A 21,125-nucleotide genomic window follows, 5' to 3' on the forward strand; every position below is an offset into this window, starting at 1 on the left:
GCTCCGTGAGGGCGAGAGGAACCTTCTCACCGCTGTATCCCTAGCACCCAGAGCTAGGCCCAAATTCGGTAAATTACTCTTAAATAAGTCTTAAAAGATAAGTAAGTGTTATCACTTGAATTCCCTAAAATTCTGTAGTAGCAAAACTTGGTGTGGCCAAGGTTGCTAACTGTTCATGGTCTCCAGTCTCTGGGGACACAGCTACACGAATTTCACACCCCCCCCCCTTGCAGTTAGATGCGGCATGGAACTAAGTTCTGGCCGTTGGGTTGTGTGTACAAGTGATTATGCCACTCCCAAGAGGACCCATAAAGATCCTCCTAAGATCGTCCATGCTCCTTTTTCCCCTTCCGGCCGGCTGGACTGAAGATGCACCCCCTGGGCTAGAAGCTACGTGTTGATACCTGGGACCCCATGTGGAAAAGAGCCACGTCTCCAATGTGGTCACAAGAGAACCAAGCTTCTCCCATGTCTGAGCAACTAGACATCCGGGTCCATGTGCTACTGTAGTTAACCTAGCAGGCTCAGTGATACAGCGAGGTCACTACTGAAGTTAAGCTTTCCCAGCCTCTACCAGCCAGCAACCACTTGTCACCTTCCTAAGGAGAAATAAAGGCCCTTCAGAGGACAATGCCATCCTTCCCGGCATGTTTGACTGAACAAAAGTTCTGTTTGCTCATCATCCTCAGGAGAAGACAGTAACTGAAACTTTGCCTCCGGCTTGCCTGGACTTGGGCCACAGCCACCAAACAGGCCGGCAAATGGCAGGGCCAGCAGGACAGCCGGACAGTCAGCGGGCCTGCCTCGGCTCCTCTCCGCAGTCCGGGTCACGCCCCACGGGCTCTGGACAAACGCCCCATTGCCTCCTCCAGGAGCCCGGCCCAGCCTCTCCGTGCTTCCCTTGCAGAAACATCCTGAAACGCCCCCAGGCTGTTTCAGTGCCAAACGGGGAGAGGCTGCCAAAAGCTTTTCCCAAAAGCCACACCAGCCTGCACTCTGCCCCTCCCGAATAAAGCCTTCAGCCGATTGGAGCGAGACCCCACCTCCGACACAAGTCGCGTCCCTGGGGCCGAGCCCTTCTTCTGCAGATGTGTTTGACTCTCTCTGCTGTTTCCAGTGAACCCCAGAGACTCCAAAGGCAGCGCCTCTCCCCCATGGACCACGGCATTAAGGTAAGCGGCTTAACTTAAGACAGTTAGTAGTGTGTACTGGAATTGCTTGTTCGATCTGGGTCGTGGAAACTATTAAAAGGGTAAATTATTGACTAATTCTTTTCACTTTTCCTCATTCTCGATTCGTTTATTTCAATAACTTCCTGATCTGGGGGTTCTTAACCTTCTGGGACCACACACCCCTTTAAGAATACGATGAAATGCCTTTACTTGTTCACAGAAGAAACGCATGTCCACAAGCACACGCATGTTACGTATGATTTCAGTTACACGCAGGAGGCCACGCTCACCCACTGGTCCCAGGTTCATGGATCCTCTAGGGCAGAGGTCAGCAAACTTTCCCTCTAAAGGTAATAAATATCTTTGGTTTCCTGGGCCACACACAGTCTCTGTCATTAATCTCTACTCAACTCTGCTGTTGTGGCGGGAAAACAGCCACAGTCGCGTGCCAACGGGATTTCATTTATTGACATTGAAATCTGAATGTCATGTAACTTACACATGTCACAAAATAGTATTCCTCTTCGTTTTTGGTTTTTTTTTGTTTTTTTCCCAGCCATTTAACACACGAAAACCATTCTTAGCTGGCAAAACCCGGTGCCAGACCGTAATTAGGCAACCCCCACTGTAAGGCAGAGGTTCTGGGGGCAAAAACAGGACCTCTTTATTTTTACTAACTTCCAATGGAAATTTCACACATTTCCTCCCATTGTGAAGGCAGGCGACCAATCTCATGAGTGTCACCGGTAACCGTCACTCAGCCCCCAGCGGAAATCACAGGTATGTCCATGCCACACTAGGGTGCTCACAGAGGACACAAAATATCGATCACGCTCATCGCCAGCCTGAAATTATGCTCATTATTAGATTTTCTACCGTATCCTGCTATTTAAATGTGCTAAAGGAGAGGCACACCGATGTGATTATATCACAAATTTGAGATTTCATATTTTGATACCTATATTTATATATGCCTGATTTCCACTGTAACCACATGTATTTTATTCTGTGGGCTTAAAAACAGAATTCTGAGCACCAGTCCAGAGCTTTCACCAGATACCAAAGAGGGCTACGGTGGAGAACGGCTAAGAGGGCCTGGGCAGGAAAAACCATGGCGTCGCCTACCAGAGCATTCACATCTTCCGTTTTGTGGATGAGCGTCCGTATCTCCTCCGGGTCACCACTGAAGATTGCTTGGACCAGTGGGGGCTGCAAAAACAGGAGAATTTGAATTAGAACTACAATGACACATATTTGATGGTGTTCAGATGCAGACAGCTCTAAGATTTGTTCCCGGAAAGTTGATTCAACAATTATCAACGGCAGACAAAAGTGAATATGGCTCAGACTCACCCTCACTAGAGGTCTAGTGGGGGAAATATTTGCATCAAGAAATAACTGTAACAACAACTTGAAAGCCACAGCAGTCATCTCTAGCCTGGGGCTACGAGTATGACATAAAACTCACCCATAAATGAAGACATCCTTGAAGCACCCTTAAGTTTCCCATCAAGGAAATTCCCAGATCTGCAGTCCCCATTGTTCCCGACTTCTCATTAGACCGTTGTACCCCGGTACCCCCAGACAATTCCATTTCTAGTGGATGTTCATAGCCAAGCTTCTGTCTCTTGACAAAGAAGAACACTTCTTTGTCAATGTTTGGGAAGCCCTTGAAATCATTCTCAAATGCTTCCCACAGCTGTAACCAACACTAAAGGCAGAGTGTTTCCGATGTCATTATATCCCACTGTTTGTACAAAGTCAGTGGTATACTGGCGGGGTGGGCATCAGGAGGGAGATACCAGTGAGCACCATATTGAACTCACCTACCTTACACAAGACCCAGAAGAGACTGAAAGGATTTACAGAGCATGGTGGAAACACAGCTGAAAGAGAGACTAGCTCTGGGGCACCTGGATGGCTCAGTGGGTTAAGCATCTGCCTTTCGCTCAGGTCATGATCCCGGGGTCCTGGGTTCGAGCCCGCATCGGGCTCCCTGCTCACTGGAGAGCCGGTGTCTCCCTCCCTCTCTGCCTGCCTCTCCCCTGCCTGTGCATTTGCTCTCTCTCGCTCTCTCTCTCTGTCAAATAAATAAATAAAAACTTAAAAAGAGAGAGAGAAACTAGCTCTGCGTGGAGGGCAGGTGGGGTGAGGAGAAGAGGGTATCTAGAAAAGCTTCACGGAAGGCACCTGAATGAATGAGTGTAAGTTTGCTACAGGGTAGGAAAGGCATTCCAGGCACAGGGGTCAGGGTGTGCAAAGGTGAGGACACGCAAAAAAACCTGGTATCTTAGAAATGCTGCTACCAACAGGGTGACAGAGTGGGGTGAAAGAGGACAAGCTGTGGGCTCTGGGTTTGATGTCGGGCTCGCCCCATGTGCTGAAGAGCCCTGTTCCAAGCCAGCTCCGCCGCCGGCTGCATGCTGAGCCCCCCTCCCACCTGCAGTCCGGAGTGAGCATGATCTTTGCTGTTCAAGCCCTTACAGCATTGCTGCGAGGAAGAAATGAGATGAGACACGGGAAAACCCTCTGTAACCATACAACCCGACACAAATAACAGATATATTTATTACGAAATGCTTAACACTGCTAATGTAGAATTTGACAATTGTTTTTTCAAACTTTAAAAACTTTGTCAATTACACACACAACACACACTCACACCTTCTAGAAATACTTTACAATGGATTCGATTTTGTTTTGTTTTTTGCTTTGTTTTGTTTTGGGTTTTTTGGGTTGTGTTTTTTTTTGTTTTGTTTTTGTTTTTTTTGTTTTTTGGTTTTTTTGGTAGAGATAGAGCACAAGGAGCAGAGGGAGAGAGAGAATCTTAACCAGGCGCCACACCCAGGGCAGAGCCTGATGCAGGGCTCGATCTCATGACCCTGAGATCATGACCGGAGACAAAATCAAGAGTCAGACGCTCAACTGACCAAGCCGCACAGGTGCCCCCTTTACAGGAGTTCTAGTCAGCAATCAGATGAGTTTCCCAGATGTGTCTGACCATAAGAATCACCTGAGATGCCTGTTAAAACAATGTTCCAATACCCCTTCCCTGGAGATTCTGAGTTATCCTATCTGGGGCAGGTACTTGTGAATCTATTTTTAATAAGTGCTCACCTAACTCTTAGAGCACTGGGCGAAGGTAAAACCATCAGCATCACCCACCTCAATGTCTCCCTGTGCCTTCCACATGAGAATCCCAGTCCTCATCATGTCTATAAATTTTCTTTTCTCTTCTTTACTCTCCTTTGGCCTTTCTTATAGGTTCTGGTGGTGGTTCTTGTTATTTGCCGGTACCAATATAAGTACTTGCGGGTAAGTAAGTATTTGCAGGTACAATGTAAGTAGACTATAGTAAGACTCCTTGAGGAAACACTGCATTAAAAATATTAAGTAGCAGGGCGCCTGGGTGGCTCAGTGGGTTAAAGCCTCTGCCTTCGGCTCAGGTTGTGATCCCAGAGTCCTGGGGTCAAGCCCCATGTCAGGCTCTCTGCTCAGCAGGGAGTCTGTTTCCCCTCCTCTCTCTCTGCCTGCCTCTCTGCCTACTTGTGATCTCTCTCTGTCAAACAAATAAATAAAATCTTAAAAAAAAAGTTTAAAAAAATATTAAGTTGCAGGGGCATCTAGGTGGCTCAGTTGGTTAAGCATCTGACTCTTAATTTCGGCTCAGGTCACGATCTCAGGGTCATGAGATCATGAGATCAAGGCTCTGTACTAGGCATTGAACCTGCTTAAAAGTCTCTCTCACCCTCTCCCTTTGCGCCCCCCCCCCCACTCTCTCTCTCTCTAAAGACAAATAAATGAAATAAAAAATAAAAATGTTAAGTTGCAGGTAATTTTTCAATATGTCAGGAGTTTTTCTGCAGTTTTTTCCCCCTGCCACAGAAGTTTCTAGCAAGTAGACAGATGTATCTTTCTTTTGTCCCACATGCTCTCAGTTCTGCCTTCTTGCTAAGGTGTACGATTCAAAGAGATTCTCAAATTGGCAACAGTTAAAGAGCGGGGAAAAAGTCTTGAAAAGAAAGCAAGTTTTCTACTAATTTGGTGTCAGCTTGCTGATCTGCCTAAAGACAAGAAGATCCTTTCACACGCTTCTGACCACCTGCTAAAACCAAGTCTCTGGGTTATCTGCCCCATGGCACGGACCATATTTCATTTAAAAAAACAAAAACCAACAGAATCAGACACTAACTCAGGATTTTAACAACAGGAAAACTTGTTTCTCTGTTCCATAATCCCCCATCTGCTTCACTCATGGCCAAATGCTGGCGTGTACTTTCCTGCCTTCTTGAACCTGAAAAGAAAACAACAAACCCAACAGCCCTACAAGTTAGACGACAAGCAGGGGCAGAGTCTGATGAGACTTTAGTCTTAAGTCAACAGTGATCAATGAACGGTTGAGAACAATCCATCCCAATGGCTTATGTACCCCTAGTTGGTCACTGCAAGAAAACACAGCTAGTTACAAAGCCTCCTGTCACTCACGAGTGTAAGGAACGCACAAAGATACTCTTGCCTTAGTCCTCCTGCTTCTCAAGAAAGACAAGGGTTCTCAGCTATGGCTGGAATGTTCCTAAGGAGAGCCACCCTGACAAAGCTGCCAGACCAGGAAGGCCAGCAGAGCCCTGCGGCAGGGAGCACCCCAAGGACCTCCAAGCCCAGTCACTGAGCCTGTTCCAAAGGGCATCATGGATGCACAGAATTCCCAGCAGAAACGGTGTGCACGAGTGCCCAACACCTCAGGGCCTAGCTCTGCTAAAAGCTGCTTCACAGAGTATTGTCAACGCATAGGATTTCCAGCATCCGTTGGGAAGAAGCAACTCTTCGAGTCCCGCAGTCACATCTGGACACACACACACCCACCTGCACGTCCATCTTCCCACACACACACATAACTGTATCGACACTCGTGCACGTAGACACTGAGATGCACATCGATTCACATATAAATCCCTCACACTCCTGAGGAAAAGAAAAGCTCTTGCTCTCCAAGGCCCAGAGTCTTGCTTGATGGAGCTCTCTGGCCCCGGCGGGGACAGGTCACCACTGTGGCAACATCACTGTCTTCACCACTGTGAATCCAAGCGTCATGGGATTCCAAATCACGACTTCATAGATACGTGCTTTGTTAGACAGATGTTGTGTGTTTGCTTAGATGTAATTCTTGAACTAAATTACTACGACTCCTTAGCAAGTAATATTTTAAAAAAAACAACACCACATTATGGGTGTTTCTTTTTTTTCTTCACCCTCCCAAATAAAACATACCTAAAGAGCACTTTGGCATTCCTTTCCGTTGGGATTTTAATCCAATCTTGCTGCTTTATTTTTCCCTAAATAAATACTTACCCTGAGAACAAATATTTAGGGGAAAAAAGATATATCTAAATACTGCCTCCATTACACGATTTTAAGAAAGGGGGAATATTGTAATCATGATATTCTTGCTCATAAGTATCAAGTACTTAAACTCTGTTGACCATTAATTTGGAACCACTATATATATCACAGTGGTTGCCTTGACCTTGAAAAGGCTTAGAAGCAAAGACTCCCCTGCCAAAAAACAGACTCCTAAGCCTTGGTATGTACCGGTATTTCTTTCTGAAGTTTCACACGCTTCAACACTAGCATATAGAAAATATTAGTGCTCTGCGTGCATTGGAGTACAAAGTTGAATAAATACAAACTCACAACAAGGGTCAAAGTTGGGAAAGACAAATACTGGCAGGGGACGAAAAGGGGATTCCAATACCATGAAACCCTGGTGTGTTATCAGAACCTACAGAAACCGAAATTCTCAAGAGAGGTATGCAGTAAGTTCAGCATCAATTACTAAAACGTCCTGAGCATGCTTGGCAAGTATAAACTGGAAACGATTGCGCTGTGCTGTGGATATTGGCACAGTCCCTCAGAGAGGTTCAGAGGGGAGAACAAACTTCCTGGACCTACTTGAGCACAGGCAAAATGGATTCAGTATTCAGGTGGGACCTGTCCTTGTCTTCCAAGCCGCCAACTGTTAGTAGCCCACTCTCTCTTCCAGGGGTGTTGACGGCTGCCTTCTAGAGGTGACCGTCGGCCAGGCTGATGGCACTGGGTCCCTCTGAGACAGAAGTGCAGAGCAGAAGGGCCCCTTGAATTCAGCAGCCACTATCAATCATACAACTCGTCTTGCCAACACTAGGAACTGAAAATTCATCACCAAAGGCCACTTTCTCTACCCACATCCCGTACCAGTCCCTCTGATGCAATACGGTTTTATTTTATTGTCAGTCGTTGAAAGTAAGTAGGGAAAATATCTGGTTTCCGAAAAAGAAGACCCTGCATCAAATGTGTATCCATAGAGACTTCTTAAACTTTGAGGTAGAGTTACAACTCCACTAGGGGGAGCAAGATGGCTAACTTGTCACCTGGGAGACAAGTGAGACCGGCAGGTGGTGTCACGAAGACAAGGAAGCTGAAAGATCCACTTGGTCAAGACCTAAGAGAACTCGAGCTTCTGAGAAAGTTCTGGGTAATAAGTACGTACGTACCCTCCCCCAAATAGCTTTTCTATTGATCCCCAAGGGCCCAGGTTTTTAGGAAATAAGAATAATGCAATCTAAAACTCGGGTGTTAAAGTATCATTTCATCACTTAAAACTCAATTCAACTAATCCTTTAACTCCACTTTTTAAAAAGCTCTACTGGGGGCATCAGACAAGCCATTCGTTTAAGAGTAAAGCCCACTGGGGCGCCTGGGTGGCTCAGTGGGTTAAAGCTTCTGCCTTGGGCTCAGGTCATGATCTCAGGGTCCTGCGATTGAGCCCGCACCGGGCTTTCTGCTCAGCGGGGAGCCTGCTTCCCCCTGCCCCCCCACCACCTGCCTGCCTCTCTATTTGTGATCTCTGTCTGTCAAATAAATAAATGAATAAATAATCTTTAAAAAAAAAAAAGAGTAAAGCCCACCGTGGGTTTCACGGAGAGAGCGCAGCTGGTTCAGAGTACCTACTCCATCTTGCAACGAGGCTGTGGGTTCCCCCTCCAAATCCCCTAATGAAACCACCCATTTGATTTTCGCTGAAACCTCAGACAGTGTACGTCACATTCCCGTTCTTGGAGCTGCAAGCTCCTTGCTGATACACTGGCTCTGGAAGAGAAGCAGAGCGACAGAAGTTGCCGCCTCGCAACTGTGTCCTCCAGTCAGTGGTAAGAAGCCTGAGAAGATGGTGCTCCAGCATTCTGACACAAATTCCTGGTATGCTGCTTGCCTTTTTTGGTTAGACTGGGTCATTAAAGACTCCCCACCTGGAAGAAAATATCTTGCATCCTAGTCAGGAGTGGGTGTTGGGAATTAATCAATAGCCAAGAAGAAAAAACTAATATTCTTAAGCATCTGTCCATACTTGAGTATTCTGAGTGCAGTACGTCATGAAAGCAAGATGGGAGCGTGTTATTAGAAGCTAATGGTTGACACAGTAATACTCTCGCCATACGAAGTCATCAACTTATATGAACAGACTGAAACACTTCATTAGGGAACAAGTGGTTTTGTGGGAGGGAGCACTTGCATTTTTACAAAAGGATAATAAAAATTGGTTCGAGTCACTAGATTTAATGGATAAAACTTGTTAACTCTGTTCATGTGGGTCCCGCTGTGTGATCTGTCGAAAGGATGCCATTAAGTGCTTCCTGAATATAGATCACTCTTTATCTGGGAAGAAGTTCACTCTATCACAGAAAGATAATGATGATCACTAAGGCAAAATCTGTTTCCCTTAAGAACGGTACCAAAATACACTGAGTCCCCATAAACACTTTTTTTAAATGCGGGACTACATACCTTGCTGAGTAAATGTCTGAAACATTTTCAATTATTTGCAATTATTATTAAAAACAAAAGTCCTGGGGTGCCTGGGTGGCTCTGTGGGTTAAGGCCTCTGCCTTCAGCTCAGGTCATGATCTCAGGGTCCTGGGATCGAGCCCCACATCGGGCTCTCTGCTCGGCAGGGAACCTGCTTCCCTCTCTCTCTCTGCCTGCCTCTCTGCCTACTTGTGATCTCTCTGTCAAATAAAGAAATTAAAAAGTCTTTAAAAACAAAACAAAAACAAAAGCACAAAGTTACAAGTATCAGTAATAGCCCTACAGTTATCTATTAACTCTATACCTCTGAGAAAAGAACAACTATTTTTAGTCACAAAATGAAAAAACTAATTATCTAACCTCTTCCAAAATGAAAACAGGGTACGGAAGTGAAATGAAGTCGGAGGAGGCATGGATTATGAGACGGTTATTCTGGGACCAATGATCCAGTCTTTAAAACATCCATCCTTGGGGCGCCTGGGGGGCTCAGTTAAGTATGTGCCTTTGGCTCAAGTCATGATCCCAGGGTCCTGGGATCGAGCCCCGTGTCTGTGTGAGGCTCCCTGCTCAGTGGGGAGCCTGCTTCTCCTTCTCCCTCTCCCTCTGCAGCTCCCCCTGCTTGCATGTGCTGGCTTTCCCTCTGTCTCTCTCTCTGTCAAATAAATAAAATCTTAAAAAAAAAAAAATCCATCCTTTGTTGCACTTCCTTCCCTGATACCCTCTGTGGCTATTTCTTGACCCTTTAATTCTGTAGCTTCGTGTCTTCCCAGGAGGATAGCGCACCCAAGGCAAAAAGAAACCCAGGCACACCCACGTCACTACTGGTCACCAGTCACCAAAGATTAAGTAAAAGGAAATGATGAAACAACAGTACCAGTTAAATTGAAATCTGGAGGCAAAGTTGACTTTTACAGACCTGAGATCTCACTCTCTTTCTTCCACAGCGGGGAGATGAACGAATGAGAGCAGACTGGCCTGGAATTAAATCCCGGCCATATTTTCTTCATCTAGTAAATGGGGCTGTTAGAGCCATTTCACAGGATGCGTTGAAGAAATGCCCTAATACGTGCGGGCACCTCGTGGGCACTCAATGGAAACAGTAACTGTGCTGACTTCGAATCAACACGCTCAAAGACGTTCACAGACAAGTGCGTTCATAGTCACGCTACAAAAGGAAAAATAAGGGATCTGGAGAGATTTTTTTCCAAAAAATTACAGAGCAAGTAAACTGGGTTAGGATCCTAAGCCATTCCACACCACCTCTAGAGCAGAGAGGCCCATCATCCTGGGAGAGAAGATTTCACAGGCAGGAGAGCAAAAATCAACCCCAAACTGCTGTACAACCTCTCTGTACTCAGCAGTCTAATCTATTATACCAAAATCATAGCAACTCACCTGAAAAACGTATCACCTCTCTCTGACTGATCAAAGGGTGCCGCATGCTCACGCCCACTGCATGGGACATGAAATCATAATTTTACTCTTTCCGGTTACCATAAAGGCAACCAGTTCTACTTTTCTTTTATGATCTCTTGATGCTCATAAAGGAGATTGAGCCCCTGGTTGGAGCTGTGAGAAGGGGGCGGAATGATTTACCTGCTAGTGGCAAGGCTGAGACTAGAATTTAGTTTTCCTGATTCTCCTGGTTCATTACTTTCTTTCACATGTCACCTTAATATAATACAATATGACACAATACAATGGAATGAATAGATAACACATATATGAAATTCAGCCTCAGTTTCAATGTACTTCCTGTGGAGAAATATTCTATACTTCACAATTTGCTAAGGAAAGATTATATATATATATATATATATATATATATTCTCTATACATTTGTGTGTATATTTACACCTTATATAGGTACATACATAGTGACTACATGTGGGTATTTCTAGACATAGTTACACTCAACAAAGTAACAGTAAGACAATCTTGCCAAAAGATGCGAAACAAAGGTACAAAATATTTTAAAGTCAGGGCTCAGTGCCGGTTGGAGTGAGAACTGTGGAGAAGGAGGGTGTAGACCTAGATTTTGAAGAGTAGCACTGAGTAAACCTTTCATGTTGAGGAACAGCCAATAAAGAGCTTAGAAAAGTAAATAAAGGGGTGGAGGGAGGCCCAAGGAAGGAGTTTCAACCCAATCTTGAGGGCAAACAGGAACTGGGGTCTTGAGCAAGAGAACGCCACGGAGTTTTTGCAAACATTTAATCCGTGCGCGATGTGTGCCAGTCCTCGGAGAAGAGAAGGGAGCCAGAGAAGCCAGTTAGAAGACGACTGCCGCCATCCAGGGCATCACAGGAAAGAACTTTCCAGTCTTCCCATATTTCAGGCTCTCTGATTGCTACTTACAAGGCCATGGTGGAAACAACAGTCACGCTTGTCAGCTCTTTGATGCCACTCTATTCCTGGATGCAGGTTTGGCTCAGGATCTTGGCCACTTTCCTTCACTCTTTATATATAGCCCGAATGTCCTGCCCCCGAGACACTAATGTTTCCAGGTGAAACTGAGGTGACTTCCTTTAGTTCCTGGAACGCTTCCATTTTTCTCCCACAGAACCTCTGCTGAAGTCAGTTGTTTTCTCAGACTTGTCACTTGATCCCTGAATTTAAACCATCGCATTTCAAAAATAGGCCACATCCATAAAGAGAAAAGCAAAGCAAAACAAGGCAGGCTTACTCTGCCAAATGCCATATTTTTATTGGAATCTGCTGCCAACTACCCACACGTTTTTTTCACTCTGTCGAGTTTCAAATGACTTGAGATCAAATCAAAACTTTAGCTAAGTTAATTAAATAGTGCTCGGGAGCTAACTTGTAAAGAAAATTCATTTAAACAAGAGCACAATGGATCCGAGAGGTTAGTTGATAGACAGCAATTAAATCAGTGTGATTTTGGTTAAAAAAAAAAAAAGAACAATGCATTTCTACGAGAGTTTCCTGTTTTGAAAAATTGTTACAGAGGTTTTATTTCCTATCTTAGTTTTGGTTACATTCTTTGTATAACTGTATGTCATAGCACATCGAATTCGCGCCGTTTCAAATATGAAAGGTGATTTGATATGTTAACCAATATAAGCCATTTTAGTGATTTCTATGGGAAAAAATTATATAGGCAGATGATTTTCAGGGTAATACGTATATGAAGTGTAATTTCTTTGTTCAGAGACAGAAACGTTCTCAGTTTAGGATGTATGATACAACATAACACGATTTTTTACTAATATCTGGTATGTACCTCCCTTCCCATAATACAGGCAACAATAAAATAGTGTTCCTAAAGAAAAAACTGATAGAAAATTATGTATTTCCACAGCAATATTTTACTATAATCTAGAGTAATTATAATTTTAGAGGAATATTAGAAATTGTGACAGAAGCAAAACAATTTACAAATAACAACAACAAAATCAATGTGTAGAAATAAAAGCCATTCGCCAGGAAGCTGGCAACTTCTTGCCATAGTTGAGAGGGATGGACTCACCATATATGAAATACATAGATTAACCCAATCACATGAAGGCACTCATGATTCAGGCAAACTCCACGTTGGGTCTGTCTGAAATTCGTTAGATCCTGGATTTTCTCAAAAGACACTTTTTGCCCAACCACATCATTCCAAACCCCATGAGAACTTCCCCTTAAACTTTCTCTTTCTTTTCTGTAGTGTTTTTTTCTTTGAATTCTATATGTATTCCTGAGAAAGGGAGAAAGCAGTCACACTCCATCACCTGTCCACGGGGAGCCAAGTGGGGGATCAGGGAAATGCGTGAAACTGAGTCACCTTCCTGGCCCTGTGTTCAAACCACTCTCCAAGGCAGAGAGTTGACCATGACCTCTGTTAGTCTCTGCCTGAGAAGACTGGAGGGTCCCCTTCTGCCTACAAAACCAGGAAGGTCACAAGGAATGCAAATCTATCAGGGATTCTCTCCATTTCCCCGTCCAATGTCCTGGCAAGGGCGTTCGATAACAGATGTCAAAGGGAAATGATAAGACGACAGGAAGAGAGGAGTCCAGAAGACTGAAAAACATTAGATAATAGAAAGTGGGAAATTTTGCAAAAAAAAAAAAAAAGGAAAAAGAAAAAAAAAAGGACGGTCACATATTTCCTTGCAGAAACACCAACGCAGTTCATATTTCCTTTACTTCTCTACATAGCCCCCTGTCAATAAGTTAGGAAGGTTATGGATTTTCTTTTTTAAATTAATCTGGTGTATTTCAGGTAACACCCATATTCAATTTAATCCAATAAAGACCGATTAAACCTTAGAAATCTACTAAGCTTAAGAAATTCAGACCCTGAGATGGTATAGTCAGTCTCACTCTTGAAGGCCTTACCAGGGTGTAGGAGGAAATACATGAGCACACACGACGCGCACAGAAGTACATTAAGAAGGAAGAGCGATCACATCCGGTCTCCCGGAAGATGTAGCCTTTGAAGTGAATATTGAACACTAGAGAGGATTTAAACAGGTAGAAATGGACAGAATGGGAAGTGGGTGGTCCCAGGAAGCCTTCTGCTGGTGCTCAAGATGTGGGTTTAAAAGGTCCATGACCTGCCCCCACCTCTGTCGAGGCAGAAGATTGAGCTGCTCAGGCCTGGCTGCCTCCATTCAGAAAGTCTCTCACCAGCTTCCTCCGCGGGATGCCGGGCTCTGGGGAGCAGAGTCGCCCCGACCTTCAGCTGAGCAGCACCGGAAGTCCTGCAGCATCTGCTCTCTTGACTTTCCCACTTATGCAAGCCCCTCCCGACGCCTACGATGCCTACGCGGTTCTGCTCGCCTCGCCTCGGGGACAGGAAGCCCCGCGGGCTCTGAAGTCAGTTAGCATCTCGCATCTGGGCCACCTGCTGCCGCTCTCCCGCCCCACCACAAAACCAGAGCCTCAAGGCTTTCATCTGGGCGCTACCTTCATTGTCTAGGTTTGGGTAAAAAGAAACCTTATCTTCATGTCAGGAGCAGAAGCCAAAAATTAGCTCAAGTATCACGCTATCTTTATTTCCTAATTCTTAAGTTTAGATCAGGGACAAATTCGCTTTTGTCTTTTTCCAATCATACCAAGTTTGGAAAGTAGAAAGAAGTATTAGGGGGAAAGGGACTTTCTAAGGCACAAGACCTCTACCCATTTCTCTTCCTCTTCTATTTGCTGGGCTTTAACCTCTGTCGTTGTCCCACTGCCGTAATACAAAGACAAGTAAAGAAGAAAGTTAACCTTTTCTACCACCAGGGTTCAGAGCCTGACGTACGGCCCTCCACACCCCTCCCCGCGCTCCTGCTGCTGCGCAAACACAGACTGAGATGGAAGAGGTTACAAAAGTCGAATTTACTCTTTCCCTCTCTTGCTCTTTGTAAAATCAGTAATAGATTGAGGACATCCCCCAGGTCATCGTGATGGGATTAACACATTTCTTTGAACAGCTCTGTCGTACTTCATAACAGGGGCACAGCGCAGCCCATCTGACCATTCAGGCTGTTTCCAGTTTGTGCTGCAACAAACAAGCCTCCACCAGGATCTAGGCTGGCCGGGGACTTCACAGAGAAGTGCCGCCAGAGCTGAGGCATTTTCTGAATACCTACGATACGCTATTTTTATATAATACACAAAAGAAATGCGTGACATAGTCCCCTCCTCGGAGAGCGCCAGATATAGCCGGGGAAACAAGCCGAACCCACCCAAAACGATTAACTGTGTCACACAGGACTGCACTGAGTTCCGTACACTTTTCACTCGAGTGGATGCCAGGGTGTCCTCAGCACAGTGACAGGCAGGGACATGGCTCAGAGGTCCTGTGAGCCTTCTCTGACTCAGGAAAAGGGGAAACAAGAAGAGCCAAGAAGTCAGTGGTGTCTGTGGAGGAAGAAGGACTTGAACACGGCCTGGGAATGATTTAGATCAATGGACAAAAAAATTGTCTTTTGGAGTGACAAACCAGCCGTATATATGACTTGAGACACGTGTATGCTTGGGAGAATGACAACGAGCAGCTCCAAGTCACTGCATTTCCAAACAGATTCTCCCATATTTTTCCCACCCCTAGCCAGCCTCTGCCCAAAGACAAAAAAGAATCCCAAGTTTCAGTACCTCCCAGCAGTACACTAATGCGGATTTAAAACACACTACTTCCAGCCAGCACAAACTTACACACGCTCTCCAAATCGCTTCCCCCCCTGTCCTTCCCATGCCCCACCCCACGCCTGCCCACACACACACACACACTCACACGTACACACACACACCCCACCTTGTTCAGTGCCCTTGAAACAATAGCAGTCATTTACACTGTTCCTGTCCATCTGGAAAATAACACGAACAACATGGAAGAAAGTAATAACGAAGTTTAAGTGACTGTAATCCAACCAAACCCTGAGTTCTTTCGAGAATGGAAAACTCTGTTAAAAGCGTTGTTATTTTCTTAAAAAATGATAAGAAGACAAAAAAAAGTGTTGTGATTGATAACCCAGCCACTACAACGTTGGTCTTCCACTCTACGGGCAAGTCACCTAAGTCCATTTAAATATAAACCATATTTTATCACATGTTCTAAATTTCATCATACTGGTAAATAAGATTTGAGAACTCTGTTTGTGCCAGAAATGTATTATGCCTTGATATTGTATGTATGTAGCTCTGGGAGAAAGCTCTGGAAATGAATTAGACATAAGAAAAGTAATGTGATTTTACCTTTAAGACTTGAGATTTAAAAGTTCCATGTCATTTTGAACCAAGGTGGTACCACAAGGAAGTCAAGTTTATGGTGATCACCAGATTTTATCAGGGAAAAAACCCACTAATGGATCCAGGCGATGGTTAAGCCCACTCTGTCAGAACAGCAGGGCCACCAAGCATGTTTCCAGTCTAAAATGAACTTTCCATACCTTTTTTTAAATTTTAGAAAAACAAGGGGAACCTGGGTGGCTCAGTGGGTTAAGCCTCTGCCTTCAGCTCAGGTCATGATCTCAGGGTCTTGGGATCGAGTCCCACATTGGGCTCTCTGCTCAGCGGGGAGCCCGCTTCCCTTTCTCTTTCTGCCTGCCTCTCTGCCTACTTGTGATCTCTCTCCCTCTGTCAAATAATAAATAAAATCTTTTAAAAAAAGAAAAGCAAGACTTATTCCCAGGATGTTAACTTGAATGCCAAGTTCAAAGACATAATCTTGACAGTCACATGGTAGAAATTAAGGGTTTTCAATAAGAAGAGGGAATTATTGACTTTTAATAAAACCTAATTTGCTGTGTGTTTTTATTCAGCAGTAGGAGGGAAAAAAAAAGAAGAAAAAGAAAAGCCCTCAACTTCTGTTGCACCAGTCCAACCACAAAGACAACTGAGGTCTGAGACTGGGTGTGGAGGAGGTAGCCAGGGTCCTGATGCCTTCCGCCACATGACCGAGCAGAACTGAGGTGGCTTCTCACCATGACATCAGCTCTAAATGGTATGGAGATGCCACTCGTGCCTTTGCAGGTCAAATCTAGATTTGGGAAACTGCAACACACACCTAACATCAAAGCACCTAGCAACTGTTACCTAGTCAACATACAACATTCCAGTGGTTTAAGACCCAAAATAAACTCATGGTTCTTTTGAGAACATGGTCCCATTGTCCTGACTAAGGGGAACTTTTGGCTGCCCTTGCTCCTCTCAGGGATAGAACCGGGGACTTGGCCAAAGGCAGTAAAACCAGGGCGTCGTGGGACAGAAACAGCCTGCCAGATGTGTTGAGACCTGTTCTGTCTTCTAGAGTGCTCTGAGTTCAACTGGCATGCACAACTCTGTTTCTCCTCTCGAGTCATGACCAATCAAAAACACCAACACACATCCAATGAGGGAAACAGAGAAATTTATCCAAGAAGCCATAAGACTTGGGTTTACTCTAGCCTTGGTGAATTGGTGTTAGACAGCTATGGCAAGTAACAAAGTTAGCAGAAACCTGTTTCCTCACCAGAAAAGCGGAGTTCAAAACCATCAGCTCCCCAAGGACAAGAAGGGGAAGACCAGATCTTGCAAAGAAAAAACGCACTGATGGGTCCAGACGATGGTGAGGTCAGCCTAGGAGAGCAGCAGGCCACCAAGCATGTCACCCACAGCAGTGGAAAGAGCAGGACAAATCCACTTGAAACTGGTCAGAATATTGGGATTATCACTAGTATGCAGTTATAAGTACCTTTTTTTTTTTTTTTTGGAAGACCTGCCTGGGTGCAAAGAAATTTGGCTAATGGTTCACAGCTGGGTTGCAGAGTAGACCCTCCTGGGAAATTGGGTCCCACCCTGATGAGTCTGATGCAGTAAGTCAGAGATTGAAATCGGAGCACAGGCACTTTGAGAAGGCTTTCCAGGTAACTTGTGTACGATCCTCAAACAGTCCATACTGAATCTGATCCTTCATATCCACACCTTAGTAGTATTACACTTTGGGGTGTCTAGGTGGCTCAATCGGTTAAGCATTTGCCTTGGGCTCAGATCATGATCCCAGGGTCCTGCTCAGTGGGAAGGGAAGGCTGCTTCTCCCTCTCCCTCTGCTCCCTTCCCCTGCTCATGCTCATGCTCTCTCTCAAATAAATAAATCAACTCTTTAAAAAATAGAAATATTACACTTTGACCCCTCAATCCCACTTCAAGGAAGCTCTCCTATAGAAATAACTAGATAAGCAGACAACTTTTATGTAGAGATATGTCACAGCAACAATATTAATGATAGTAAAAATTAGGAAGGCATCAATGTCAAAGCTAAGTTGGTTACGCATTATTTAAATCCGGGAAAGATATAAAATGGCCAATAGGCACACAAAAAGATGCTCAGCATCATTAATCACTAGAGAAATGCAAATCAAGACCATGAAGATATTCCATATTCATGGATTAGAAGAATTAATACTGTCAAAATGTCCATATTACCCCAAACAATCTACAGAGTCAATGCATCCCTATCAAAAATCCCAAAATCACAATTAGCTAGCTACCATTTTAGACACACTAGGATGGCTAAGGAAAACAAAACAAAACAAAACAAAAAAAAAAAACGGTTGGTGAGAACATGGAGAAATGAGAACATGACTGATGGGCGTATAACGTGGTGTAGCCACTGTGGCAATCGGTTTGGTGGTTCCGCGATTAGTTAAACACAGAATTACCTTATGACCCAAAATGTCCATGCCTAGAGAAATGCTCCTAAGACCTGGAAAATGGGTGTTCAAACAAAAGTAGTGCCCGAATGTTCAAAGCAGGACAATCCCCACAGCCAGAAGGTGCAAACATCCCCGACGTCCGTCGGCTGGTGAACAATGTGGGATAAGCACACAACGGAATAGTACCAGCCAGAAAAGGAATGCCGTCTGGTGCCACGCGACAACATGGACGAAACTCGAAAATGTGATCCTGTGTGAAAGAAGCCACAAAAGTCACCAAAAGGCCGCGTATTGTATGATGCCGTTTATGTGAAACACCCAGATTATGCAAATTCATCAGGACCGTGAAGAGAGTAGTGTTTGCCAGGGACTGCAAGGAGGAGGGAATACAGAGTGACTGCTTCAGGGGTAAAGGGGCTCCCTTTGCGGTGATGAGAATGTTCTAGAAGTGAGGCAGTAGTGACAGCTGCTCGACACCCTCAATGTACTAAATGCCCCAAATGATACACTTCACAGCGGCTAACACGGCCACTTTCATGTTGCTTATTTCCCCCCAATTTTTTAAAAATTATAATCACAAAATGGAATATTTTGGTTATTAAAAATTGGTCTTTTGGGCGACTTCAGTAAGCTGTAGAAAATGTGGGAAAAGGAGAGTGTGAAACTTACGGTGTCACCCCAGCTTCCTCGTATAAAACATGCACAGAGAAACCAGGAGTGAAAGGGACGTAATAAAAATGTTCTACAGAGCTACTGGCACATACATTTTCTGTCTTACAGTTTTTCTATATTTCCCAAATCATCTCCAGGACTGTTTTATTAAGTACCAAATCAGGATTCAATATTATTTTCATCATTATAAAAGTTAACTTTTTTCCAAAGATGAGATCAGATGACACCCTGGACAGTTAGGAAAAGATAACAAGCATAAGGTAAGGTCTATAAAAACAGGCGAAGTCATGATTAGGGGTCAGGGACTGGGCAATATTACGGACCGGGTAAGACCACAAGAGCTGGAACCACGGCTACGGCTTCGAGTTTCCAAGAGCTGCCGGAGCTCCAGACGTTTCAGTGAAATGCCCTGATTTTTAAGCCTTGGCAACTTGTTCAATATTTTTCAAACCACAGGCCAAACAAAACACATCTGTGGGCCGGATGTAGCCCACAGGCGCCAGTCAGCAAACTCAAGTTTATAGGAACAGGGATGTTTAGCCTGGAAAAGAAAAACCTTCGAAGGGACATAGTAACTTCAAGTACGTAAAGAAAGGCTGCGTGGAAGACACTGTGCACGTCGATCTGTTTGTGTCCAGAAGACAGACCCAACCTCAAGGCTAGGTGTGGTGGGAAGCAGAACGGTGCCCGGTAAATAAGGGAGCTGCTTCCCATGACAGCGGCCGTCCGGGGATCAACAGGGACTGCGAAATGCACCCCCGTACCCATCCCTGAGGTGTTCCAGCAAAGAGGACACAGCAGGATTCTCGGTTTAGGTCAGCAGCTGGGACTAGGTCAAAGGCTCCCCATCATGGCTGAGGATCAGAAACTTGAAAAAACAAAAAAACCAAAAACCCCACAGATTCCTGAACCACATCCCAGAACCATGGGGTGAGGCCCCAGCGAGTGTATTTTTAAAACCGGCTCAGTGTATTTTTAAAACCCAGCAGGTGGTTTAGAAACACGCACTGAGCCTCAGTATCTGCTGCTGGAATTCCATTATTCTAATCCCTGGTCTCACCTCGCTGGCAGGCAAGGGGAGGGGAGACTGAAGAAAGAGAGCGACTTACTGAACTCATTCCACAGCGGGCTCTGTGCTAACTGCTTGCTTTATCTCATCTCACTGCACTTTCGTGACAACCAACCGCATGGAGTCTGAAGCAGTGTCGTGCATCCCATTTCCCAGGGAGAGAAACTAAGGTCTGGGGAGTTTAAGTACGGCTCAAGGTGACGGCCAGCCACTGAGAAGACCTAGGTGGCCCCAAATCACAAGCTAGTTCCACTGTACCACACTGCCCTCCTCTGACCCCGTCACTAAGTATTTCCAAGCATTACACGAGGTAATTACACTAGGTGAGGGGATTCAGCAGTGATGAAGACACAGTCCCCTCCTCGAGCATCTTTGGAACCGAGTGAGGAAGGAGAAAACTAAGCAATTGTATCACAGTGAGAACTAGGGGGTCACACAGGAGGGACACCCAAGCCAGCCTCAGGTCATCAGGGAAGGTCTTTCTGGGAGGAGAGAACGTCAAAGCCAGGACCCTAAGGTGGCATGGGAAAAGGGACTCCAGGCTGAGGGTACAACATCTAGAGACCCAGAAGCCAGAGGGAGCCTAGCACATGTGAGGAAACACGGGAAGTTCAGGGAGGCTGAAGCCTGGGAAGCAAGACAGGGGGCTGGCAGGGTGGGCAGGACAGAGTTCCATACGCTCGTGTGCCTCACTACCACTTTGTCGTTTATCCTAAGAGAAACGGGAAGGGTTGAGGCTTAGCGTGAAGGAGTGACTCTTCGGAATCATATTTACGAGGACCAGACCGGCTGTGGTGTGGAAATGGGTTGGCAGGGCAGGATCCATGAGACCCAGGCAGACCACATGGAAGGCTGTGGCAGCTAATTTCAGCTAAGAGGAGATGGTCACCTGCACAAAAATGGTGGCGGGGAAGACGGGTGTAAGGCAGAGAGGATGTATCTCCCTTCCCTTCCTTCCCTCCCTCCCTCCTTCCTTCCCTCTTCCCTTCCTTCCCTTCCCTTCCTTCCCTCCCTCCCCTCATCCCCTCCCCTCCTCTCTATCACAGCAAATAATACTACAGAGCCCTTGCCATCTCCTGGTCTCTCCGCTAGATCTGCCGCACGAAGATGGGCAGGGGCTGCCTGGGTGGCTCAGTGGTTAAGCGTCTGCCTTCGGCTCAGGTCATGATCCCACAGTCCTGGGATCAAGCCCCGCATCGGGCTCTCTGCCCAGCGGGAGGCCCTTTCCCACTCCCCCTGCTTGTGTTCCCT

General features: G+C 45.4%; 1 protein-coding gene across 4 annotated transcripts in view; it reads right to left on the minus strand.

Annotated features, from left to right (window-relative positions):
• Positions 1-21,125, minus strand: part of ANKRD44 (ankyrin repeat domain 44) — a 319,359-nt gene that overhangs the window by 203,105 nt on the left and 95,129 nt on the right. For all 4 annotated transcript variants that reach the window (XM_046018760.1, XM_046018759.1, XM_046018757.1 and 1 more), the window contains exon 2: positions 2,298-2,381. In XM_046018760.1, coding sequence (XP_045874716.1) covers positions 2,298-2,381 — 84 coding nt within the window. The remainder of the gene's footprint in view (positions 1-2,297; positions 2,382-21,125) is intronic.

This window comes from Meles meles, chromosome 9 (assembly GCF_922984935.1).
Source record: "Meles meles chromosome 9, mMelMel3.1 paternal haplotype, whole genome shotgun sequence".
In the NCBI taxonomy this organism is placed as follows: Eukaryota; Metazoa; Chordata; class Mammalia; order Carnivora; family Mustelidae; genus Meles; species Meles meles.